The sequence below is a fragment of the Scomber japonicus genome, chromosome 16, assembly GCF_027409825.1.
Source record: "Scomber japonicus isolate fScoJap1 chromosome 16, fScoJap1.pri, whole genome shotgun sequence".
Classification (NCBI taxonomy): domain Eukaryota; kingdom Metazoa; phylum Chordata; class Actinopteri; order Scombriformes; family Scombridae; genus Scomber; species Scomber japonicus.
Genome location: NC_070593.1, coordinates 8,973,500 through 8,994,767, shown reverse-complemented (window position 1 = coordinate 8,994,767; position 21,268 = coordinate 8,973,500). Strand labels below are relative to the sequence as shown.

At 36.6% G+C, this 21,268-nt stretch overlaps 2 protein-coding genes across 2 annotated transcripts; one reads left to right on the top strand and one right to left on the bottom strand.

The window, feature by feature from the left end:
- Positions 1-418: 418 nt before the first annotated feature.
- slc5a6b (solute carrier family 5 member 6) lies at positions 419-13,487 on the bottom strand. Its single transcript, XM_053335903.1, has 16 exons — positions 13,297-13,487; positions 12,686-13,151; positions 12,511-12,576; positions 11,954-12,005; positions 11,795-11,862; positions 11,248-11,402; positions 10,605-10,745; positions 8,927-9,056; positions 7,828-7,916; positions 5,950-6,062; positions 5,786-5,856; positions 5,618-5,704; positions 3,952-4,124; positions 3,767-3,873; positions 2,374-2,498; positions 419-1,151 (listed from the first exon to the last, which is right to left on the bottom strand). Exons 2-16 carry the CDS (start codon positions 13,031-13,033, stop codon positions 1,020-1,022), a joined length of 1,857 nt encoding a protein of 618 aa, XP_053191878.1. The 5' UTR covers positions 13,034-13,151; positions 13,297-13,487; the 3' UTR covers positions 419-1,019.
- Positions 13,488-15,637: 2,150 nt separating this feature from the next.
- On the top strand, positions 15,638-20,203 carry cenpo (centromere protein O). Its single transcript, XM_053335904.1, has 6 exons — positions 15,638-15,761; positions 15,877-16,031; positions 16,939-17,089; positions 17,225-17,496; positions 18,717-18,879; positions 20,078-20,203. The coding sequence occupies exons 1-6, from the start codon at positions 15,740-15,742 to the stop codon at positions 20,185-20,187; spliced, it is 873 nt and encodes a 290-aa protein (XP_053191879.1). The 5' UTR covers positions 15,638-15,739; the 3' UTR covers positions 20,188-20,203.
- The last annotated feature ends 1,065 nt before the right edge of the window (positions 20,204-21,268 follow it).

The window sequence follows — 21,268 nt, the reverse complement described above, 5'->3', positions numbered from 1 at the left end:
TGACATAAAATAATCTTCTAGCAACCCTGCTGACAGTGGAAGATAGAAGACATACAGACTTCCTGCATCAAAGCTTTAACCCTCGACAGAGAAACCAGTGACTGTCATTTTAACTCATTTTGTAGCAGATACCAAGTATTCACCCTGTTTCCAATTGATAATTTAAGTGTTATATCACCCAAATGCCCACTGAAAAAAAAAGAAATATTAGCATTTCAGATGGTCAGATTGAATAATACTGGGCTCTGTTACAATTTATCAACCATGCATGACTTTGATAAAGCTGTAGGAGCAAGAAATCCTGAAGACACATGTGCAAATCAATATCTTTTCAAATAAACTAAACTTAATGAGGTGATCCATTTAGATTATTATTATTTACCAAACATTAATAAAGCAAGAAAAGTTGTATATTACATGATTTAATTGAGTGTTAATTATTGACCTTTTAAACAATAGTTAGTTCAACAGTAAAAACTACTTTGATTTTCATTATTTTACCAGTTGTACAAAACTTAAGATATGACAACAAAAAAATGCAAAAAGTACCTAAAAAACCCTAAAAAGTGTTTTTGGATCAACAAAATTCACAAGTACATTCTTTAAAAAGCGAGGCACCATCATCTCATAAGAGTATGACCAACGACCATCCATACGTCTGCAGTAGTGCTAAACAGTAGTCAAATATGTAAACAGGTATAAAACATTCTCCATTAACAGGATATTCAACAGTATAGTGCAGTATTCCTTTACGTGTATACAGAAACATGCAAAACCAAACATGACTTTCTGTAAAGCATTATTAAGCTCAGCAGCATTCAGTCTTTTCATGAAGTCAGAAGGTAAAGAAAAAACCTCTAGTGCTGACTGAAGGATGTTTAGCCTTGATCTAGTTTTGAATCTGAAGTTCTTCATCACAAAACAAAAGGCAACAAAAGTAATAATAATAATAAAAAAAAAGTGTACATCTTTTATTCCAAGTGCAAAATGTTGAACCGTTATATATACAGCCTGTGATATCAAACAGCTGTTTCATGCTCCACAAAAGGTGTGTGACCGTCAGGGAGGAAACTGTCCGTCTCCTCCTGTGATGACCCGGTCAGTCCGTTGCTTTGCTTGTGTTGTGGAGGCTGCTGTTGTTGTGGTGAGAGCTTCAAAAATAAATAAATAAATAGATTTATAGAAAGACAGAGTAAGAAGCTGGTGTTTCAACTGATTATTGTTCATTTAAAAGGCATCAAACACATCAGGTTAAATAGAGAAATAAATACTGATAATAGCAAGCATAAAAATAAATTAAAAAGCAGCTCAAGTAAAAATAAACACACTCCTTCCAAATTTAACATATTTAACCAGAGACTGAAAAACCAAAAAGATGGCAACACTGCTAGATCTAATATCATGCACTACAGCAATAAATTACAAAATGAATGGAGTAAAATGCTGTGCAGTGGGTTAGGGTTAGGGTACGTAAAATATAATAAATACAATATTAAATATATATATATGGATGTGTAGGTCAAAAATGTAAGGTCAGGAAAAATCAGCCTGTCAAAAACACAAGACCGAGGAAGCAGGAAGCATGCAGTAAAATTTTAGAGGGAGCTGTTAGATGCAAATAAGTGAGAACATGTTTGTGATTGTTATCTGCATAAATAAAAGCAGCAGTGTTTTCTCTCAGGGCTGAAGGTGTTTTATATGCGGGTGCTGCAGCGTGCCAGCAGTTGTAAACAACAACAATATGTAATTCAACATTTAAGAAATAAAGGGCGTTTTCTTACAAAACAAACATTAGAACATATTTATTTGCATTTATTTATACATATAGCCACAGTTTATAGGGGCAAGTTGTAATATTTTATTTTAGGACATTCAAAAGTGAACTAAAATGACTTTGCAGGCTTTAATTGTAATTGTGAGATTTCTGTGAAAGTTTTTTTTTTTGCTTGACTTTGTTTGATCTTTTCTGAAGAGGGTCTGCGGACTGAAACGTGATCAACAGTTTGGACCTTTCCAAGATAAATCCCCAACCTGACGTATATTTCTATATTTCAGTATAAATATATTCAGAATGACAGTATATTGCATGTCATCGCATGAATCTACTTATGACCTGCTTCCTCTTTTTTACCCCCTTGTTCATTTACATAAGGTGTGGATTTTTCCTGTATTCGTGGTTTCTTTAAACCCCCCCCCCCCCCATGCAACAATCAACAATCTGCTAATTTTGGCAGGAAATAATGAAGAACACAACTTTACTTATCATTAAAACATCATTAAAATAAATACAATTTAAGTTTTAGTGTTATACCTGCAGTCATTCAGGGGAACTCAAACATCTTACTCATTCTGAGAGTGGGTTATTTTACTTACAGTCTGTCTCTGAGGAGTCACACAGCAGCACAGCTTCTTTTTGAGGCGCTCAGGTAGAAAAAACAGCAGTTTCCCCAACAAAGGATAAAGCGTGCCCGGTGCCACATCCTCTTCTTTCATAGGACCTAACACACAGAAACACATAGATTTAAACTATTAAAAAAGATGCAATACACAACATTCAGCCACTAGATATATAATCACACTGTAGCACCAACATCTCAGAACAACAGAAAAAAGAAATATATGATTGTCATTTACTCAGTGAAGTTGGGAACAAAAGTAGTTATTTTATAGATAAATAGATAAATCGTGAAACTAATCAAGATTGTGTTAGTGTGTGAAACATATTTTAGTGTACTGTTTAGCTGTAATATGAGAGAGATTGTGATGCAGCAGCCATCTCAGTAACGGACTTTAAAGGCACTCACATGCACTTATTATTTTTTTTACCTAACTTAATTTGATTCTTCTTCTTAGTCTTTTATCTGTTTTTTTTCTTTTGTAATTCACTTTTTTTTAAATTGTTTTTCAATACAAACAATTTTATCACATAGGATAAGAAATGTACCATACAAGAAATAGCACAAAGACAAAAAAGAAAAGGGGGAAAAAAACAACAACATATTATTATATTTGAAACAGACCCTACCAATAAAAGTAAGAAAAAAAAAAATAAAAATCACCAAAAACAAATAAATGAATGAAATTAAATAAAAAAAAGAAAAAGAAGTCACAGGGTAAGCAGTATCATCATCAAAAATCAGCATACATCTGTTTATGTTCATCATTATTGTTGTGTGCATCTTTTTGTCATGTGTTTGTTGAGTGCATGTGTTACTGTTGTGTGTATAAGGAGAGCAGCAAAGTAAGAATTTCATTGCATTGTCTGAACCTCTGTGTTTCTACGATGCATACAGTATGACAATACACTTCTAAAACTTAAACCTAAACTCTTAAACTAACATGAATGTGCGGCTGGACCGGCTACCAAAATCAATAACTGACAAGCTCGGATAACAAATGAAATAAATGAAGTCACTGCTCAGGTCACCGCTCCTTCACTTTATCATTTCATAGCAAATCATTGTTGGCTGACATCCAAGTGAGGCTGAATGTCAATTATTGTAACCTTTAAAGCCGGGGCGGCTGTGGCCCTGGAGGTAGAGTGGGTCGGCCACTAATTGAAAGATCGATGGTTTGATTCCCAGCTCCTCCAGTCCACATGTCAATATGTCGATGTGTCCTTGGGCTCCCGATGTCTGCCCCAACCGTGTGTGAATGTGTGTGTGAATGGGTGAATGTGACTTGTAGTGTAAAAGAAGCGCTTTGTCCATTTTACCATTTAAAAATTGATTATAAAGAACAGTGCTGGACTCGAGAACTTGCCTACCTGTGAGAAAACTGATGATCAGTCCGACTATAATGACTGTGCAGCAGTTGAATCCGCTGTACCACATGTAGGACAATGAATAAAATCTCTTCAGTCCAGACGGCGAGCTAAAGAAAGAGAAACAATTAACTTCTGATACAACAACACAAAAAACCCAACAGCTTCATATTGTGCATGTCTGATACCTCAGCGTGACGTTGCTGAGGGCGGTCTGAATGACGGCGGTCGTGTTGTCCGACAGAAGCATGGCTCTACAGTCGGGTGGCAGCAGTCTAGCGCCGGAGCTACGAGTGATGATGCTCCCGATTCCCACCCAAAAAGCCACAGCCAGACCTGCCCCCAAACCTGCCACCGCGCCCTGGAACGACAACATGGCAAAATAAACTTACTAAAGATACCGATGGGGGTGATGGTCAGTTTTAACTGTTTGTGCTTCAGGGAGGATTCAAAATCTACGTTACTGTCCTGCTAAAATCTGGAGTGAACAACATGGTGTATGGGTCAGTGACAAATAAGGGTTGGCAAGATGAGCAAGTCAATAATATCTTTAAAAAAAAAAAAAAAAAAAAAAAAAAAATCTTAAAAGCAGCAGCAGGTTTGTTAAAATGTAGAAATTTTTTTACCAAAAGACTGAATGCTCCTGAAAATGTCAAATGGTGTAACCGCATGATAAATATTAAATATTTTGTCCACATACAGTGGATTTAAGTTGACTTATATAAATAATTACTAAATTATTAATAAAAAAACTAAATGAAATTGGTTTCCTGATAACAATAGTATTCCATTACCTTTATTTAATATAAAAGTTATAATGTTAGATCATACCAAACTAGTTGATGTGGTGTTTTATTGAGAATTTGAGGGGTTTAATTATTTAGTACAAAGTTTTTATGGCATAATCCTCCTAACATAACACAGAAATTTTATGCTGAGTCCACAAAAAACGAATGTGTGGAAGTTACTCATACGTTTATTTTTAAACATTTTAAATTTGACTAAACCACATGGAAACAGAAAACCGTTGCTGACCCATATATCAAATTTTACATATGCCAGTAAAAACAAAACCAACTTTCTCAATTTAATTACTCTGCACAGCTGTTTATTTTTACAGCAGTCATAGAAGTAAATATAAATAAACACAGCCGCCAACCTTTCCATCCCTCTGCTTATTAGATTTTGTATGTATCTTTTCGGTGGCATGCACTATACTGTCCGTATTATATGTTTTTAGCAGAACCTTTGACTTTTTATGAACCTTTATGTCCTAATTATTATAATTATAATATTAATATTATTATTATCATCATTATTATTGTCATGATGTCTTATGTTTTGATGCTTTTATCTTGTAGCACTTTGAGATTTGCTTTAAGTACGTTTATTACCGTTTACCAATGAAAATTTCCAAATATTTCTTAAAATTTGAGGATTTGCTGCTAAGAAAAAAGGACGTGATGAGCATCTTTCACAGTAAGTGAAACTAATCTAACTACTAATCTAACTAATCTCCCCCAAAAACGTCAGATTAACCAATACTTAAATAATTGCTAGTCGCAGCTCAAGATGAATTATAATTCTGCCTGACTGATTTGATTCAAAGTGATATAATACCTCATTTTTATGAACTTCATGCCTGTCGTGTTAAAAACAGGATGATTATTTCCTTTTAAAGCAGATCAATGTTTAAGGTAATCCAGGTATTGAACACAATATTTTACATCATGATCATTTTAACAACAGTAAGCATAGCAACACCATATCAAGATGTTAATTATTGTCACATGCCTAACGAAGCAACTCATCCTTTTAGTCGACCAATAAGCTCCTTGATGAGGTTAAACTCACAGTGGAGTTGGCCCACGGAAAGAACATCCCGAGACAAAACACCCCGAGAATAGGACCGCCGACCATCCCGAAGATTTTCAAGGCCACCTGTAGTTAAAATAATAATAAGAGTCAGTGCATGTTAAGATAGAAATGTTGGTTATGATTTAAACTTAGGCATGAGCTTACCTGAAGAACCGAATCACCCATTAGGTGAGTTAGATAGGCCATGGCCAGACACAGAAGCCCGTAGGACATCGCTTATTGAGGAAGACAGAAGTTCAAAGTTCATTACAGGGTCAACTCTGTGTGGTGCGTTGGTGAATTTAAAGTAAAAAGCTTGGAGCGCTAACCTAAGGCTTTGGACAGCAGGGTCGCTCTGGCTTCTGTCATAGCTGGGAAGTGCGGTTTGATGAGGTCCTCCATCGTCACTGTGGCCAGAGAGTTAAAGGCAGAGGAGATGGTGCTGCACAAGTGAAACAAATTTTTTTGTTTTTTTAATTTGTTTTGTTTTTCTATTTTGTTTCTTCTTCTCTGCTTTTATTGACTGTGTTTTCATTTATTCTGTATGGTTTTTTATTGTTTTAAGTGTCTTTGATTCTGTAAAAATGTCTTTGAGCATTGTTAAAAGCACTCTATAAATAACATGTATTATCATAATTCTTCTTCTTCTTCTTCTTCTTCTTCTTCTTCTTCTTCTTCTTCTTCTTCTTCTTCTTCTTCTTCTTCTTCTTCTTCTTCTTCTTCTTCTTCTTCTTCTTCTTCTTCTTCTTCTTCTTCTTCTTCTTATTCTTATTCTTATTATTAAATAGCTTGTTGTTTGCTTCAGTTTTTGTTTTTCTAGTGCCAAATCACAGTAGAAGTTATCTCAAGGCCCTTTTCACTTAGAGCAGGTTGAAACTATACTGATTTAATTTACAGAGACCAAACATTCCCCCATTAGAAAGCAACAGCAGCGAGGAAAAACTCCCTTTAAAGAGGAAGAAACTTCAAGCAGAACAAGGCTCTAGGTGGGTGGCCTTGACTGGTTGGGTTGGCTAATAATAATAATAATAATAATAACAATAATAATAATAATTATTATTATGGTGATGGCAGGCCTGTGTGTCAAACAGGACCATGGGACCACTTCAAACCCTAAATTAAAAAGCAGCTTTTGTACACTTGTGCTGACATGCGTGCAGGAAGTGAACAGGCTATTTGACTATTTGAGCAAAAGCCTTCTCTTACAGTCCTTCTCTCCCAAACTAATCATCATACTTGTTTAAAAAGGTCACACTTACATACTGTACTTCCCGATACTTTCCAGTTTCAATTTAACCCTTACATACTGTTCATGTTCAAGCATTAACCCACTCATAACAATATATAATGTTGGTACCACAAATCATTCACGAATAAATTGGTGATTAATCCATAATGAAGCTTTCAGAGAGAAGAGAGTCTATTCTTAAGTTAACATGCTTTAAATAACATAACACTTTCAATAAATGATGATGATAAATGGTGAATAAATGATTATTTTCTTAATGGTAGTTTTTGAATTTTTTAAAAATAAATTATATCCGAACACTCAAAACGTGTATCAGCTGCACAAAAACATTTTTACAAAGTTGAAATATTTCCATCTTTGTATATTCTGGGTCATATTAAGATAAATCATCACATTTTTTAAATTTCATTTTTTAAAAAAGGTGTTTTTTCCTCCTCTCAAATGTAAAAATGGATCAAATTAAACCCTGAACAGTATGTAAGGGATAAGGAAGCTTGACAATCTCAAAATGCCACGTCATTGTGACTTTAAGCCTGATGTCTAAATTCTACAATGTAGAGCTGCAATGACTAATTTAATTTGGAGTAAATTAATAGCCAACAATTTCGACAATTTATATATAATTTCCAGTATTTTAAAAGAAAGTAGAAAGTAGCCAAAATGCTCTGGTTCCAGCTTCCCTAATGTGGATATTTTCTGTTCCTTTAGGCCTCCGACAGTAAATCAAATATGTTTGGGTTGTGGACTGTTAGTCAGGACAAAATAGAGTTGCATCTTTGGCTATGGGGAGCTTTTTCACCATTTTTCTGATTATATAATGAAAATGATCATTAGTTACAGCCCTACTACAATAATTTGCCATTGTAGTTCACGAAGGGCACCAGTGTCACCTTTTATAGTAACGTATGTCATCGCTAGATTCAAAGCAAACACACTGACGCTGAGGGAGGTCACATACCTGAGAGCTGCACTGAATAAACATGCAACAAAGAGTCCGGGCAACCCAGGCAGACCTTGTAACATATCCATCACAAAGTATATCACCATCTGTGGAAAACACAAACTTCAGTTAAGTTTGCATAATTATTATATAACTATTGTTCACATGAAGCAAGAAACAAGTATGTATGTATCAGAACCCAATACCAGCATAGACAGCATATTTACATAATAAGCCAAATGTGTTTGAGGAACGTAGTGTAAAATATGCAAATACTAATGCTGCTGCAGTTTGATGTCTCTGTGCATGCTCTGGAGTATTTACATAACTTGGGATAAACTCAATTTTTCTGCCGCTAATCTCTTTGAGATCAAGGAAATTTCATGTTTTCCTGAAACATGAAACATGAAACAAATCATTCAGTCGATAAAAAAAGGAGAAGCACCAAAATGAAATGAAAACTAAGGATCAACCAATGTTTTTATTGACCAGTGATGCCTGACTAAGCCTCCAGTTCCCAAACACATACCTGCATGTTGCTTGAGCTGCCATACTGTAGCTTTTTTAATACATATACACTATATTAGGGGAGTTCACTTGTTTGGTTTGTACAAAAATGTGTTATGTCTTAGATAACAGTGACTGTGATTCTGTTAGAGTAAAGGTCTTTTCTGAAGTATTACAGTGTCGCCTTTGCTCTGTATTATCTCTCTTGTTTTTAGCTTAAATCATCAGCTGCCACCCTGTCTGGGACAGCGCGACTCACGCCGGCAGCAGCACTGAACTCATGGAGTGGGTGTGTGCACAGCAGGAGCGATATAACTTTCCATGGATCAGAGAGAAACCACCAGCATAAAACAACCTTGGTTATGTTAGTAAGAAGAGCACTGTCATAGTAATCACACACACACACACACACACACACACACACACACACACACACACACACACACACACAAGGCAGTCTTGTGTTGGGGTTTGTATTGCTATAGATTGAATATAGGCTGCAAGTATCGGTTATCGGCCTCCTCGACTTACTAAGAAATGGTATCGGAATCGGCCCTGAAAAAAAAAACAACAACAAAATAATAACAGTCAATCCCTAATAAAAACTCACTGCATCCCTGGAAGAGGTGCCCAACTTATCGGAGTGATCCTCCCCGCAGTAACGTGCAAACATGACCAGTCCCATCACACAGCTCATAGCCAGAGCCAGCTGCAGGGAGGGAAACACCATGTAGCAAGACCTGTATGAAGACAGGCAGGAGCGTAGTTAAAGTGGTGTCAGCGTTGTACCCCGACCAACACCTCACTTTAGATATTTGACTAACTGATAAACCGCCTGATATTATCTAATCCCACATAAGCACATCTTTGATAAACATCACCTGATTGTGACCATGATATGTGGTGAGTGTAACATTTCACAGATGAAAAACAAACTGCTCACATTATATGATGGTGACACTTAATAACCTCCAACTGCGTTATCTTGTTAACCATCAAATATCCGTGGTTACGCTTCTTGTGCAGCAAGATTATGTGACATTTGATATCTAGCACAGCTGGAATGAACCGGATATGCTGTTGGTGGTGTCAGTATTCTGCTATATAAAAGCAGGTGACGCAGAAAGAGAAAGAATGGCCGATTCACAAAGGACAATGTGAGCAAATTATTAATTACAGTGTGGTAAATATTTAAGGCAGAGCATGCAGGGACTCTCATGCTAATATGTAAAGCAACAATACAGGTCATGTAAATCGAAGATACAGTCTCCATGGTGATAGAGGAGGTTATGTTGGACACTGCTCGGCATCCTCTTGATCACATTAATCATATAGATGTTATAAATCCATTATAATTTTGTCAATCTGTCCATACTGTATTTCTGTCATTTGTATTTCTTGTTCTATTCTGCACATACAACACCTACTGCATGTCTATTGTGGGAGAAGAATCTCTCATCTGTTGCCCTTCCTGAGGTTTCTTCCATTTTTAACCCATTTTAGGCAGTGTTTCCTTATCAGAATTGTGGATCTATGGACCGAGGATGTCGTATCGCTGTGCAGATTGTAGAGCTTCCAAATGTTTGATTTCTGATATTGGGCAACACAAATAAACTGACATGACAGTCAAACTGCATTTTTATTTATCTATTCTTTAAGATTTAAAAGAGGTTTAGTGGTGTTAAAATATGACTCAAAATTGGGCATTTACTCATTAAAAATGTACTTTAAGGTGCTCCTTTTCAGAGACACAAAATACAGGAGGAGCTGCTGACTTTAAATGGCTCGCAGCTGCTCCAGGCCAGTCTGATATCAGTAAAGCAGCCAGTAACACACAACAAAAATAAGATAAGATAACAGCCCATTTAATCTGTTCTATTCAAAAGAGGTTAAAAGTTTGACCAAAATATCCCACAATTATCAGTTGGTAAAGTTCAGCTGGTCTCTGTCGTACTGTGTTACTTTGCAGACATGATTAAAACAACCTGGCAACATATCTTACTTAGTGGCACTTTATGCATATCAGATGAACTGCAGCAAGGCTCATTTACATCTGCAGTATTACTAAAAGGCCAACTAAATTTTAAAAAAATGGTAGTGACACAAAATTTTGCACCCCTGGTTTCCCCCAGGAGCTGCAGACTGTAGTACCTGCTGTACCTCTTATATGGGTGACAGAGTACAATGAGCCAGATATGTGTGTCAAACAGGCTCATTCTTGTTCAAACAGTCTCTCATATTTTGTTGTTTCCTATTCAGTCAGCATTCATTGTGAAACTTTACCGTACCTGACAGCCTCTTTCTCTGTGCGGGCGCTGATGTATCTTTGGACCTGAGACTGGTTCACTCCATAAAGGGACAGCATGAGGAAGATCCCGCCAACGCCCAGAGTCCAGAAGGTATGTCTCTCTGTAGGATCTGGATTTAAGCTAAAAACAAGAAACAAAAACGACACTTTAGTATCTTCAGAAAAGACCTTTAACAGAATCACAGCCACTGTTACCTAAGACATCACACATTTTTCTACATTAATACAAACAAACAAGTGAACTACACATAATACAGTGTCTATGTATTAGCATTCACTGTATACTTGACCCAACTGGTTGCAATTAACAGCTGTAGCATCTGAATAAAAAGCTGCAGCTACTTGTTTTTATATATCATGTATTATCATTATCCTTAATATTATTATGATGAATACAAAATATGTGTGTAAAAATTGAACAAACTGAACGCAAGTCGAGACCATGTTGTTTAATATTCCTGTCCTCATGTATCTCAAGAACAATCTATGATAAACCATATGATGAATGGAGAATCAGAAAATAAATGGAGATTTGTGAGACAACCAGTTTTTCTGTGAATTGGCTTGAAGATTTGATTTTTCAGCAGCTGTTCCTGATGCTGGTGGACAAACTACGGACTCACTCGAGACCAGCGATGCGGTTTCCCTCCTGGGCTTTCCTCCAGACTTCAGACACGCCTCCAGTTTTCTGTATTCCCACCACAATGACGGCCAGCTGCCCTGCAAACATCACAACAGTCTGAAAGACGTCTGTCCAGATGACAGCCTTCAACCCACCCTGTCAGGAGCAGACGAGACACACGGGAATGAATCTGATAAATGCTAAAAATACTTATTAAAATGGTAGATATCATTTGTAGTTTACCTTCATATTATATTGCGTATTATCTCTCCAGTTTATTTGTTGTGGTAATTATCACCTTGTAAGATTTACACCTTTTACACATTAAATATATTTCATTTTTGGCAAAGCAAAGAGTAATTTTATTAGATATTGAATGGTTATGTTATAATGAGATGAAGTTATTCCTGAGGCTGCACCAAACACACAAAATGAAGAGTTGAGAGGAGTGAATCAGAGTGAACCGTAATCTATGAACAGTAAGCAATGAACATTCAAATACATCAACATCAACTTAAGCTTTATAAACCTGATTCTTAATTTCTCACCATTGTTGTGTACAATGTGCATACCAATCCAGTGGCCAGCACTGCTCCCCATAACTCAAATCCAGTAACTGGAGGAGAACAAAGATACAATGTACCACAGATCTCAACTAATCAAACATAGAGTCACATTGGCTCAAAGCTGAATATGACTTTGCATACCTGCATTCAGTGCAAAGGCAGGAGTATACACACAAACTCCCATATAGATCACCTGTAGCCAAAAAAGTAAAAACACATTAGTGACTATCTGCTTAACATTTTAAAAGGGAATAAATAGACAAATCTCTTTATTTTTAAGGCTTTATTATAGGGATTGGTATCAGGTCAATAATAACCTTATTAAAAGGAATAGTTTGACAATTGGGAAACACACTTTCTTGCTCAAATGAGAAGATTGATACCACTCTCTACAGATGTTGTGGTATCAATCTTCTCATCGAAAGCAAATAAGCATGAATGCAAAATGTAAAAAACTATGAATGCATCATTGTCAAAAGTCTGTTTTTCCTGCTGTCAGGTTCATTAATTAAGTCACAGATGGTAGCAAACCTGGCATTTAACACCACAGCAATCTTTGGCTTTGTGTTACTTTACATAAAAATGATAACAATGACTGTGATGCACTAGTATCCGATTTATACTCTATATTGCTGATAGCTGAGGTGTTGAGTTGGTTTGGTGCATTCCTAATTTATTATGTAAAAAGTTGCACATACCGTCTGAAAGATGAAGGTCAGAGTTCCACAGATGCGCACAGCTTTATTGAATCGCAGTTCAAGATACTGTGAAACAAAACATCACGAGAACTTAATGAAGGACAAAAACACTCCTCAAATATGAATTTAAATCAATCTGGACACAACTGGAGAAAAAAAAGAATCTCTGACACACCTCGTAAGCGCTGGAAAGCCGCAATCTGTAAAACACTGGAATGAAAACATGAGCTGGAATGAAGAGGCCGAGAATGTAAGCGCAGCCGATGAACCAGTACTGAGTACCGTGAGTGTAGATCTCTGCCGGTACGCCGATGATAGCCACGGCCGACTGGAATGAGGCGATGAGTGAGAGAGAAACAGGAAGACAGTGCATATTCCTGTCTGCCAACAAGAACTCCTGTGTGGTGCGCTGACGGCCACCAGACAGAGCGTAGTACAGCCCGATGCCCATCGAGGCAGCCAACAAGATGGCAAATATCACATAGTCTGCCACAGTGAAGTGCTTCTGGTTGGACGGGTCCATCCTGATTGTCTTTGAGTGCCTGCTGCAGTTGGAGAAAGTCTTGATATCGTCCCGTTGCACAATCAGACGGGTGTGAAATGTCTTTGTCCACACCCATCAGTCAGGAGGGTCCAGCAGCCTTGAAGAAAGTGAAGCAAATTGAAAACAATGAGAGATAGCATGCTTTTGCTGAAATCTAAAACTGTAGCCTGCTGCTTTTATCATAACTAAATAACTTTACCTAACGTGCAATCAAACAAACCTAAACACCCTGATTGTCCCACCTGGGCTTCTTTTACAGATTTCTGTTACTTCCCAGATAAAGGTGAAGTCACTGCCGCCTGTGTCTTCCCCTGACCTGAAATATTTGCAGCAGAAAAGCTTTGTTACACGAGGCGACCTTCAGTCTTAAGTGTATACAAAAACTGAGGTCACACAACCTCAGTGTCAACTTTCCCCTGCTTGTGCTGATCCAAAAATACTGACTGCTGGTTTGGTAAATGGGAGGTTCACTGTCGCTCTGCCATCTGCTGTCTTTGTGCATGCTTCACTAAAAAGACAAACAGCAGCAATCAGTGTCTGAAGGTCAAGGTTTTCTTTAAGGCTGCAATAACATGGCAGGACAGAAAAACTTAGTTTGAAACAGTTAGTTTTCTCAAATTATACAGCTACTGCTTTTTGTTTTTAACCACAAGAAAAATGTTTTATATTAAACTCATTATAAAACAAGAGAGACACTGATAATTAGAGGTTAAACAATTAGCTGACTGACAAAAATTTCATTGTCAACTAATAATCCTTTTGTGTCATTTTTCATATATGCCAACTATTTCATATGCCAACTATTTGCTGGTTTCAGTTTACCAAACACTGTGGCCTCTGGGAAATTGTGATCAGCACTTATTTTTTGTCATTTTATAGGCAAAATAGGAAAAAGTCCTTAGTTTGTATTAATTTACCATCACTTTAACTATTAAACTAGGGCAGCAACTAAAGATTACAATTAATCTGACAATTATTCTCTAAATGAATTGTTTTTGCTATTTTACATTTCATAACGAAAGAATATAAACACATGAACGTCTTCAAATGTCTGATTAACAGTTGAAAACCAAAAAAATACAAACAGAAAAGCAGCAGATGCTCATGTTGGAAAATCTAGACAATATTTGGCATTTCTGCTTGAAAAAATGACTTAATTACTAAAGTATTAAACAGATGGCAATTAGGGGCGTTTTGATTTACCCTTATGGTCATTATGGAGTTTGGGGTGAATTCAAAACACTTTTATTAATATTTTGTCAACCCCCTTTTATATCAATCAGGACAGACTAATCATTAGTGTCCAAAATCTTGAATCGACTCCTGCAGCCAACTTATTTCCTGTCAATCTGTGATCTGTCAGTCAACATGGACTCTACCCCATCCATGGACACTAGACGTCATATTAAACGTAAACATCTGCTAACACTGAACATCAATGGCATGTCACATAAACACAATTATTTGTATTTTCACATTGTGTATATCATTTATACCGTTGCACATGTGAACATTATTGGTCAACATCTTAAAACAAATAGCAATATTTAAAATAACTCAAAAGCTCTTCTCACTTATATGATTGGTATTTACATTATTTATATCGCATGTATTTGGTGCTTGTATTTTTTTTGCACCACAACACCAAACCAAATTCGTTGTATGTGCAAACTTACACAGCAATAAACCTGTTTCTGATTAATCATTTTATCACTTCAGCACAAAGTACATGAAGGTCACAATAAACTAACTGTTGAAGATTACTGCAAAGAACAATTCAGGAATATTAGACTTTTTTTAATAGTGATTTTTTTATACACTTGCACACACAGATTATGTAATTCTAACTATCTATATTAGTTTTGATGACTAATGCTGGTATTCATGCACTAATATGAACTGTGTAGTAAAAAGGAAGCTACTGCACCCAAGTGACCCTCAAATCTCTGAGTAAAGCTGCTTTAAACTTTGCTTATTATGACAGAATATGAACAGAAAAATAAACTCGGTCAATATACTGTTGCATATGTGAAAATGCAGTGCAGTGGTGAGGTTATATCAGGTGAAACAACATGAGAGAGGCTCACCTTTACACGCCAGGTTGACACCATGCTGACAACTGAGAGACATTCAAGAGCGCCACGTTAGTTTAAAAAATCAACAAACTATGTATTTATGCCTAAAAATAACATCTTATGTAAATGTACAGTGAGTTCATTTTCTAGAGGATTGACTTATATGTTTTCATCTCTCCTGCTGTGTTCATAAAGTGTTAAATTAACCTGTTTTCGGGCTAATCTGTAGCACGCTGCATGCTACTACCTACACATGATTACAATTTCTCAAGATCTCGCGAGAGACCCAAACTACAATCCTTCCTTAACTCTAACAAAGCGTTTTTTTGGGTCTAAATCTAAGACATTACCTCCAGTGATGGTACACCATAAAACATATTTATTTTGTGCAATGTTTTTAAAAAATAAATCAAATAATCGCGAGAGTTTCGCAAATCTAAGGTAAGCGTGTAAGCAGTTTGTTTTGAGACTTCTTCCGGGGTTGAAGCTGCGTGCGTGATGACGCAGAGCAGCCGCCAAAATTAAAAAAAAAAAGTCTGTTTTTGCTTTTAGCACAAAGAAAAGCGACATTTTAGAGAATAAAATAAGGTTATAGGTGACTTTGGGAAACATGCAGGGAGCGTCCACGAAAGGTAACTCTCATCTTTCTTAACTATCCATTAGCTCGTAAAGACATTTGTTTTGATGCTAAATGCTACTATTTGTCGCTTTGGAGTTCATGTAAGTATTTTTTGTTGTTATTCTCAGGTGTTTTGAGTCAGCTGGGTCTGCTGGAGGTTCAGGCCAGGAGCCGCAGAGCTCAGCCTCAGCAGCAGCAGAGTCATGTGAAGGAGCTGAAGGTTAAAGTGGAGCAGCTGATCCTGCAGAGAGACCAACTGAGAGCAGAGATACAGGCACACCAGGTAAGATCAGTGCAGCACAGCAGGGTTATCTAAGTGGAGTCCACAGCAAAAAGAGGCATCATAGTGTTTCCCACAAAATGTTGAGAGACTATGGTGGCTGGATCTCAGTCCCATCCTCCAGGCCAGGGATGTCAAACTCTATTTATTCTATTTAATTCTATTGATTTTATGAAGTGCAATACCCTCCTACTACTGTATGTCATCTTTTTTTAGCTGCGTGTGTGTCTCGTTTTTATCTGGTTTTCTTGCTTTTATTGTCTTAAAAGTACAAATGGAGTGGCACCAGTAATCTCATTATATGTTAAATATAATGACAATAAAGTTTTCTTTTTCTTTCTATTTCTAAATTCATGATTTTAGTTCGGGGGCCACATGCAGCCCAGTTTGATCTAAAGTGGGCCGGACCAGTAAAACCATTGCATAACAACCTTCAAATAATATATACTGTCTATATTATAACTTTACTATAATAAACCATCCATATACTTAAGAAAATGTTTTGCTTTAGTAATTTAACTTCTGGTTGTATTAGCTAATGAATGGTTTTGCTCGGCCATTTTATTGTGTTGAACTGACAATCATTTCTAATATGTTTATATATAGTGAGAATAGACTAAAAATAAAAAGTCAGAAATGACGATAAAGCTAAATTAACACCTCTGAATTTTTCATCACTGCCCCACAATGATTTATATTAAATATTTGGATCTAAAATTGAGTATACTGTGATAAAAGGATTTTGGATATCACCCACTTCTTCAACAGCAATGAAAGAAACAAATCACGACTATATGTATTAAACGTCACCCTGTGTGTCACTAACTTTGTCTTCAGTGCTGCACTTCTTGTTTTTTTGATTTCTTTGTTGACAAATGACGTGTATGTTGTTTACATCGCCCTGCCACAGAATCTCCAGAAACTGCGGATGTCTCTGGATAAACCATGTGCACGCGAAGAAGACGAGGAAATGGACGACGACTCTGAGGACTCACAACTTTTGCAGCTGATGGCCAGACACACACAGCTGAGAGACCTTCTGCACGCTCATCACCTCGTTGGTACTGTTTCATCGTTGTCATGCGTTCTTTAACTCCTTCTAAGTTAGAAAATAGTGATCAGTTTGGTTAAATGTCTCAAATTCTTTATCAGTCTGATTTAACCCACTCTCTCTCTTCATTCAATGGTGTCATCAGGTGGATACGACATCGTAAAGACTAGTCAAGGTAAAGGAGTGTGCGTGTCTCTGGCCACAGCCTATGAGGGAACTTACTTAGAGACGTACAACCTGGAGATTGACCTGAAGCCAACTCTGAGGATCAGTCGCCATAACATCCCTCCGTTCATCCTCCTGAACGACATCGCCGAGCAGAGCCACATGCAGACAGACATAAAGGCTTTTCTGAACACCCTCAGCCAACATCTCAACGCCTTTTCTAGTCGCAAGCAGCAGCTCAAGCTTGTTAAGGTGCCAAACTTTTGCTTTTTTTCCCTCAGTTGAGAGATGTTTGTCAGTAGCTGTGTTGGTGACTGTGCTGTGAAATGACCCTCTTAATATGAGGGTGGGCTCCATTTTGTCTTGAAATGATTCAAAGGGTCATTGTTTAATGCTGATCCTAATATCAGTATATAAGAGTTTAAACTAAATTAGACTTTATCAGCGGTTTGAACATATATAATACTGTTATATAATACATTGACAAATATACCTCAAATTCCCTCAAATTTGGGTATCATGATTTATACTTTTCCAGTGTCACATAATCTTTAACTGTTTGGGGTCTAAGTTATATTTTAAATTGTGTTGATAGTGCAGGAATACTTTTTCATAACTAAACTACTTCTACAATATCAAGACATTTCAGTTTTGCATGATAAATCATAAATCATAGTCATTTCTTTATTGTAGTGTGGCAAAACCACTTCACATTAAATACTGAGAGTATGGACACTTGTATCAGATACTGGGGCTGATCCAAGCTGTAGGATTTTACATCATGACATCATGAGTTAGATTAAATCCAAATTTAACAGCTGTTTGTTGCCAACATGAGAAAATACTGTTTATATAATTTGTTTTTGGACAATTATCCTTCATATTTGGATGTTAAGATATTGTGCCAAAAAAAATGTACGAAGGCTATAAATGTGTCTGAACAATTAACTTTATTGTCAAAGCTGAAACAGTAAATACAACCGTACAACTTACATTTTTAATACTTCAACACTTCATAGTAAATTACTGAAATAATTTGAAATATATTCATTATTAATAATTACATAAAATAAATGCAACAAAACTTTATTTAACTTGAATGAAGGAATTAAAGGGTCAAATAATATCTGTAGCATGTAAAACATTTATGTACTGCAGTTTCTTGGTTCAATTTTACCAAAGAATAAAATCAAAATACTTATAAATATTTCTGAATCTTACTTAACAATCATTATTTTTTACATGTTTTTTACACAATTTGTCACAATTTTTTAAAGACACAGACATGCTCAGTTTTTCTTTATATACTATTTAAGGGTTTGCGAGCCCAGAAATGCTTGACTATTTTAATAGTATATAATATAACAGTATAATAGTATTTAATATAACTGTAATATAGCTGGAAGATGACATGCATGTAGCTTGTTTTTTGGAGAATAAACACACTGATTTTGTCCTCCTGTTGTTTGTAGGAGCTGTTTCATAAGTCCGTGGAGGTGCTGGAGAGTAATGTTTTATGTTCGATACTGGTGCTGATGGTCACTGTGCCGAGAGAAAACACTGCAGTACTCTGCAAGCTGGACTACATGGACCACACCAGATGCCTTCCCACACGAGTCAGCTTTGAATGCGAAGGTAGGTTTCTTATACCACATGTATATGTACTTGGGCTCAGCATCGTTTAAAACTATTTACAATACCAGCACCTTTATAAAGTGATGCTGATAGCAATAGAGTACTTCATTTGATACCTTCTGCTAGACAGACGTTTCATTTTGTTAAATTATATAAGAAACCGGAAAAAGTGATAAAAAACAAGAAAGTAGTGCAACAATCAACAAAGTGCTTAAAGGTTTAAGGGGCTCAGGTGTTGAGGTGTTCATGGAGCAGCTTCCAGGCAGTTTTCGGGTATTTCTTGAATGAACGAAGGAGGTCAACAGACTTTTGGGAGATAGTCGATATTAAACAAGTCTTTACAGCTCACCAGTGCTTTTCAGGATTGTTCACAAATATATGAATAAAATAAAAATAGCCCAAAATAAAGGCTCAGGCAAAGTCCAAAACTGTACCTCTCTCATATCTGTAACACCTGCAGCTGACTTTCCTAAGTACAGCTCTGAATAATCCAAAACAAGGAAGCGCCACCTGGTGGTCGAAGTGTAAAAATAATTCTTCTGTTCATTATTTTCTCAATTAATCAATTTGTTGTTTGTTCCATCAAATGTGAGAAAATGGTGATAAATGTTAATCATTGTTTCTCAAAGCTCAAGATGACGATTTCAAATGTCTTATTTGGCTCGACCAACAGTCCAAAGATATTCAGTTAATGTCACAGAAGACTAAAGAAACCAGGAAACATAACTTTACAAGCTGGAATCAGAGAATTTGGAAACGTTCTCTTTAAAAAAAAAAGACTCAAAATTATTTGATTGTCAAAATTGTTGATGAATAATTAAATAGTACTGACAACCTAACAAATTGTTGCAGCTCTAATACAGTAAGTACATATAACTAATAATAATAACTCCTGCATTGTAAGTTAAACAACTTTGTGTTTTAGACTAAACAAGCAGTTTGGGAAATCATGTCAGACATTTTTCACTTTGTGGACAGATTACCAATAATATAAATGAATGTAAACACAGCTATAAATCAGTAAAACAATAAATAAAATCATTCAGTATACAAGAAGAACTTAAATATGAGAATATTATTAACGTGACACAGATATGCTTTACATATTGAATATATGAATTGAATATTTCTCTCTCTCTCTCATGTTTCCTCCTGTTATTCTCTCACATTTCACTCCAACTCTTAATGTTTCTTGCAGACGAGAAGCTTCCTGATTCTCCTCAGTGGAAGAAAAACTGCAGCCTTCTGATGGAGACTCCTGTCCACAAAGCTTTGATAACCATGAAGGAGATGGGGAATATTGCTTAATTTATTCACAAACGAGCCCTTGCATGTGTATAAAACTCAGCGTTGTTTAATGTACATACTTACTTTGTGTTGTTTATAATAAAACATTATCAATTAAATGTTTTTTAGGTGTTGGAATTCAAGTTTTTCCCAACTTCCTCTATGGAGGTTGCTCAAGTAATTCAATCTGACTTTTGTCCTTGGGCTTTTCAATAAATGCTGCCACCCTCTTGTGTAAAGCTTCCCTCTGAAACTGTCTCTGCTGCTCCACTTCCTCTCGGGCTTTCTGCTGTTGCCTAGCCAGCTCTTTTTCTGATATTGAGTCAATAGTTGCGATATTTTTCATCTGCATGAGAGACAGGTTGCTCTGGACGTTTCCTCTGTGTCTCACCGAACTCTTGACTGATGGTGGTGGTGCCGATATCGACCGACTCGGCTCCATCGGTTCACATCCGTGGTCGTCAGACTGGTTCTTGCTGGAAAACAGTCTCCTGCCATCAGATGTGTGAACGCCCCTGAAATATGTCTCTGCATTCTGGTGTTCGCCTATTTCTTTCATGGCGATGCCGATTGTAGCTTTATCCTCACAAACTTTTACTACTGCCACTTTTCTCACCTCTTTTATCAGCAGGTCTCTTCTTTGCTGAAGCATTTTACGAGTGTACCTGTGCTGTTTGTCCAGCATGTCTAGTTTACGCTGGAGATCTCTGTCCTCCTTTTGGTTCAACACTCTCAGCTCTCTCTGCAGCACAGGCCTTCTGTAGATTCGATCCATTATAAAACAAGATACTAGAGGGATAAATACATGTTTTTGAGTCCATTTATTCCCAAAGTACAGTCACTCTTACATTAAATCAGATGATGTCCATTTTCTTACCTGATATGTGTGAACCTTCCCCCACAGTGTTGTGTCATACAGGTGTGTTTGCTGCTATGGCTGCCTCAGTATGTGTAAAAGAATAGCCCATTGTATTTAAAGGAAAGTGGATGGATGGGGTTGTTGGTTATTGTACATTGATACATTCCTCAAGAGATCACATTTTCAGGATTCCTGCAGAGTGCAGTCACGGGGCTTTACAATACACTAACAACGACTAATCCT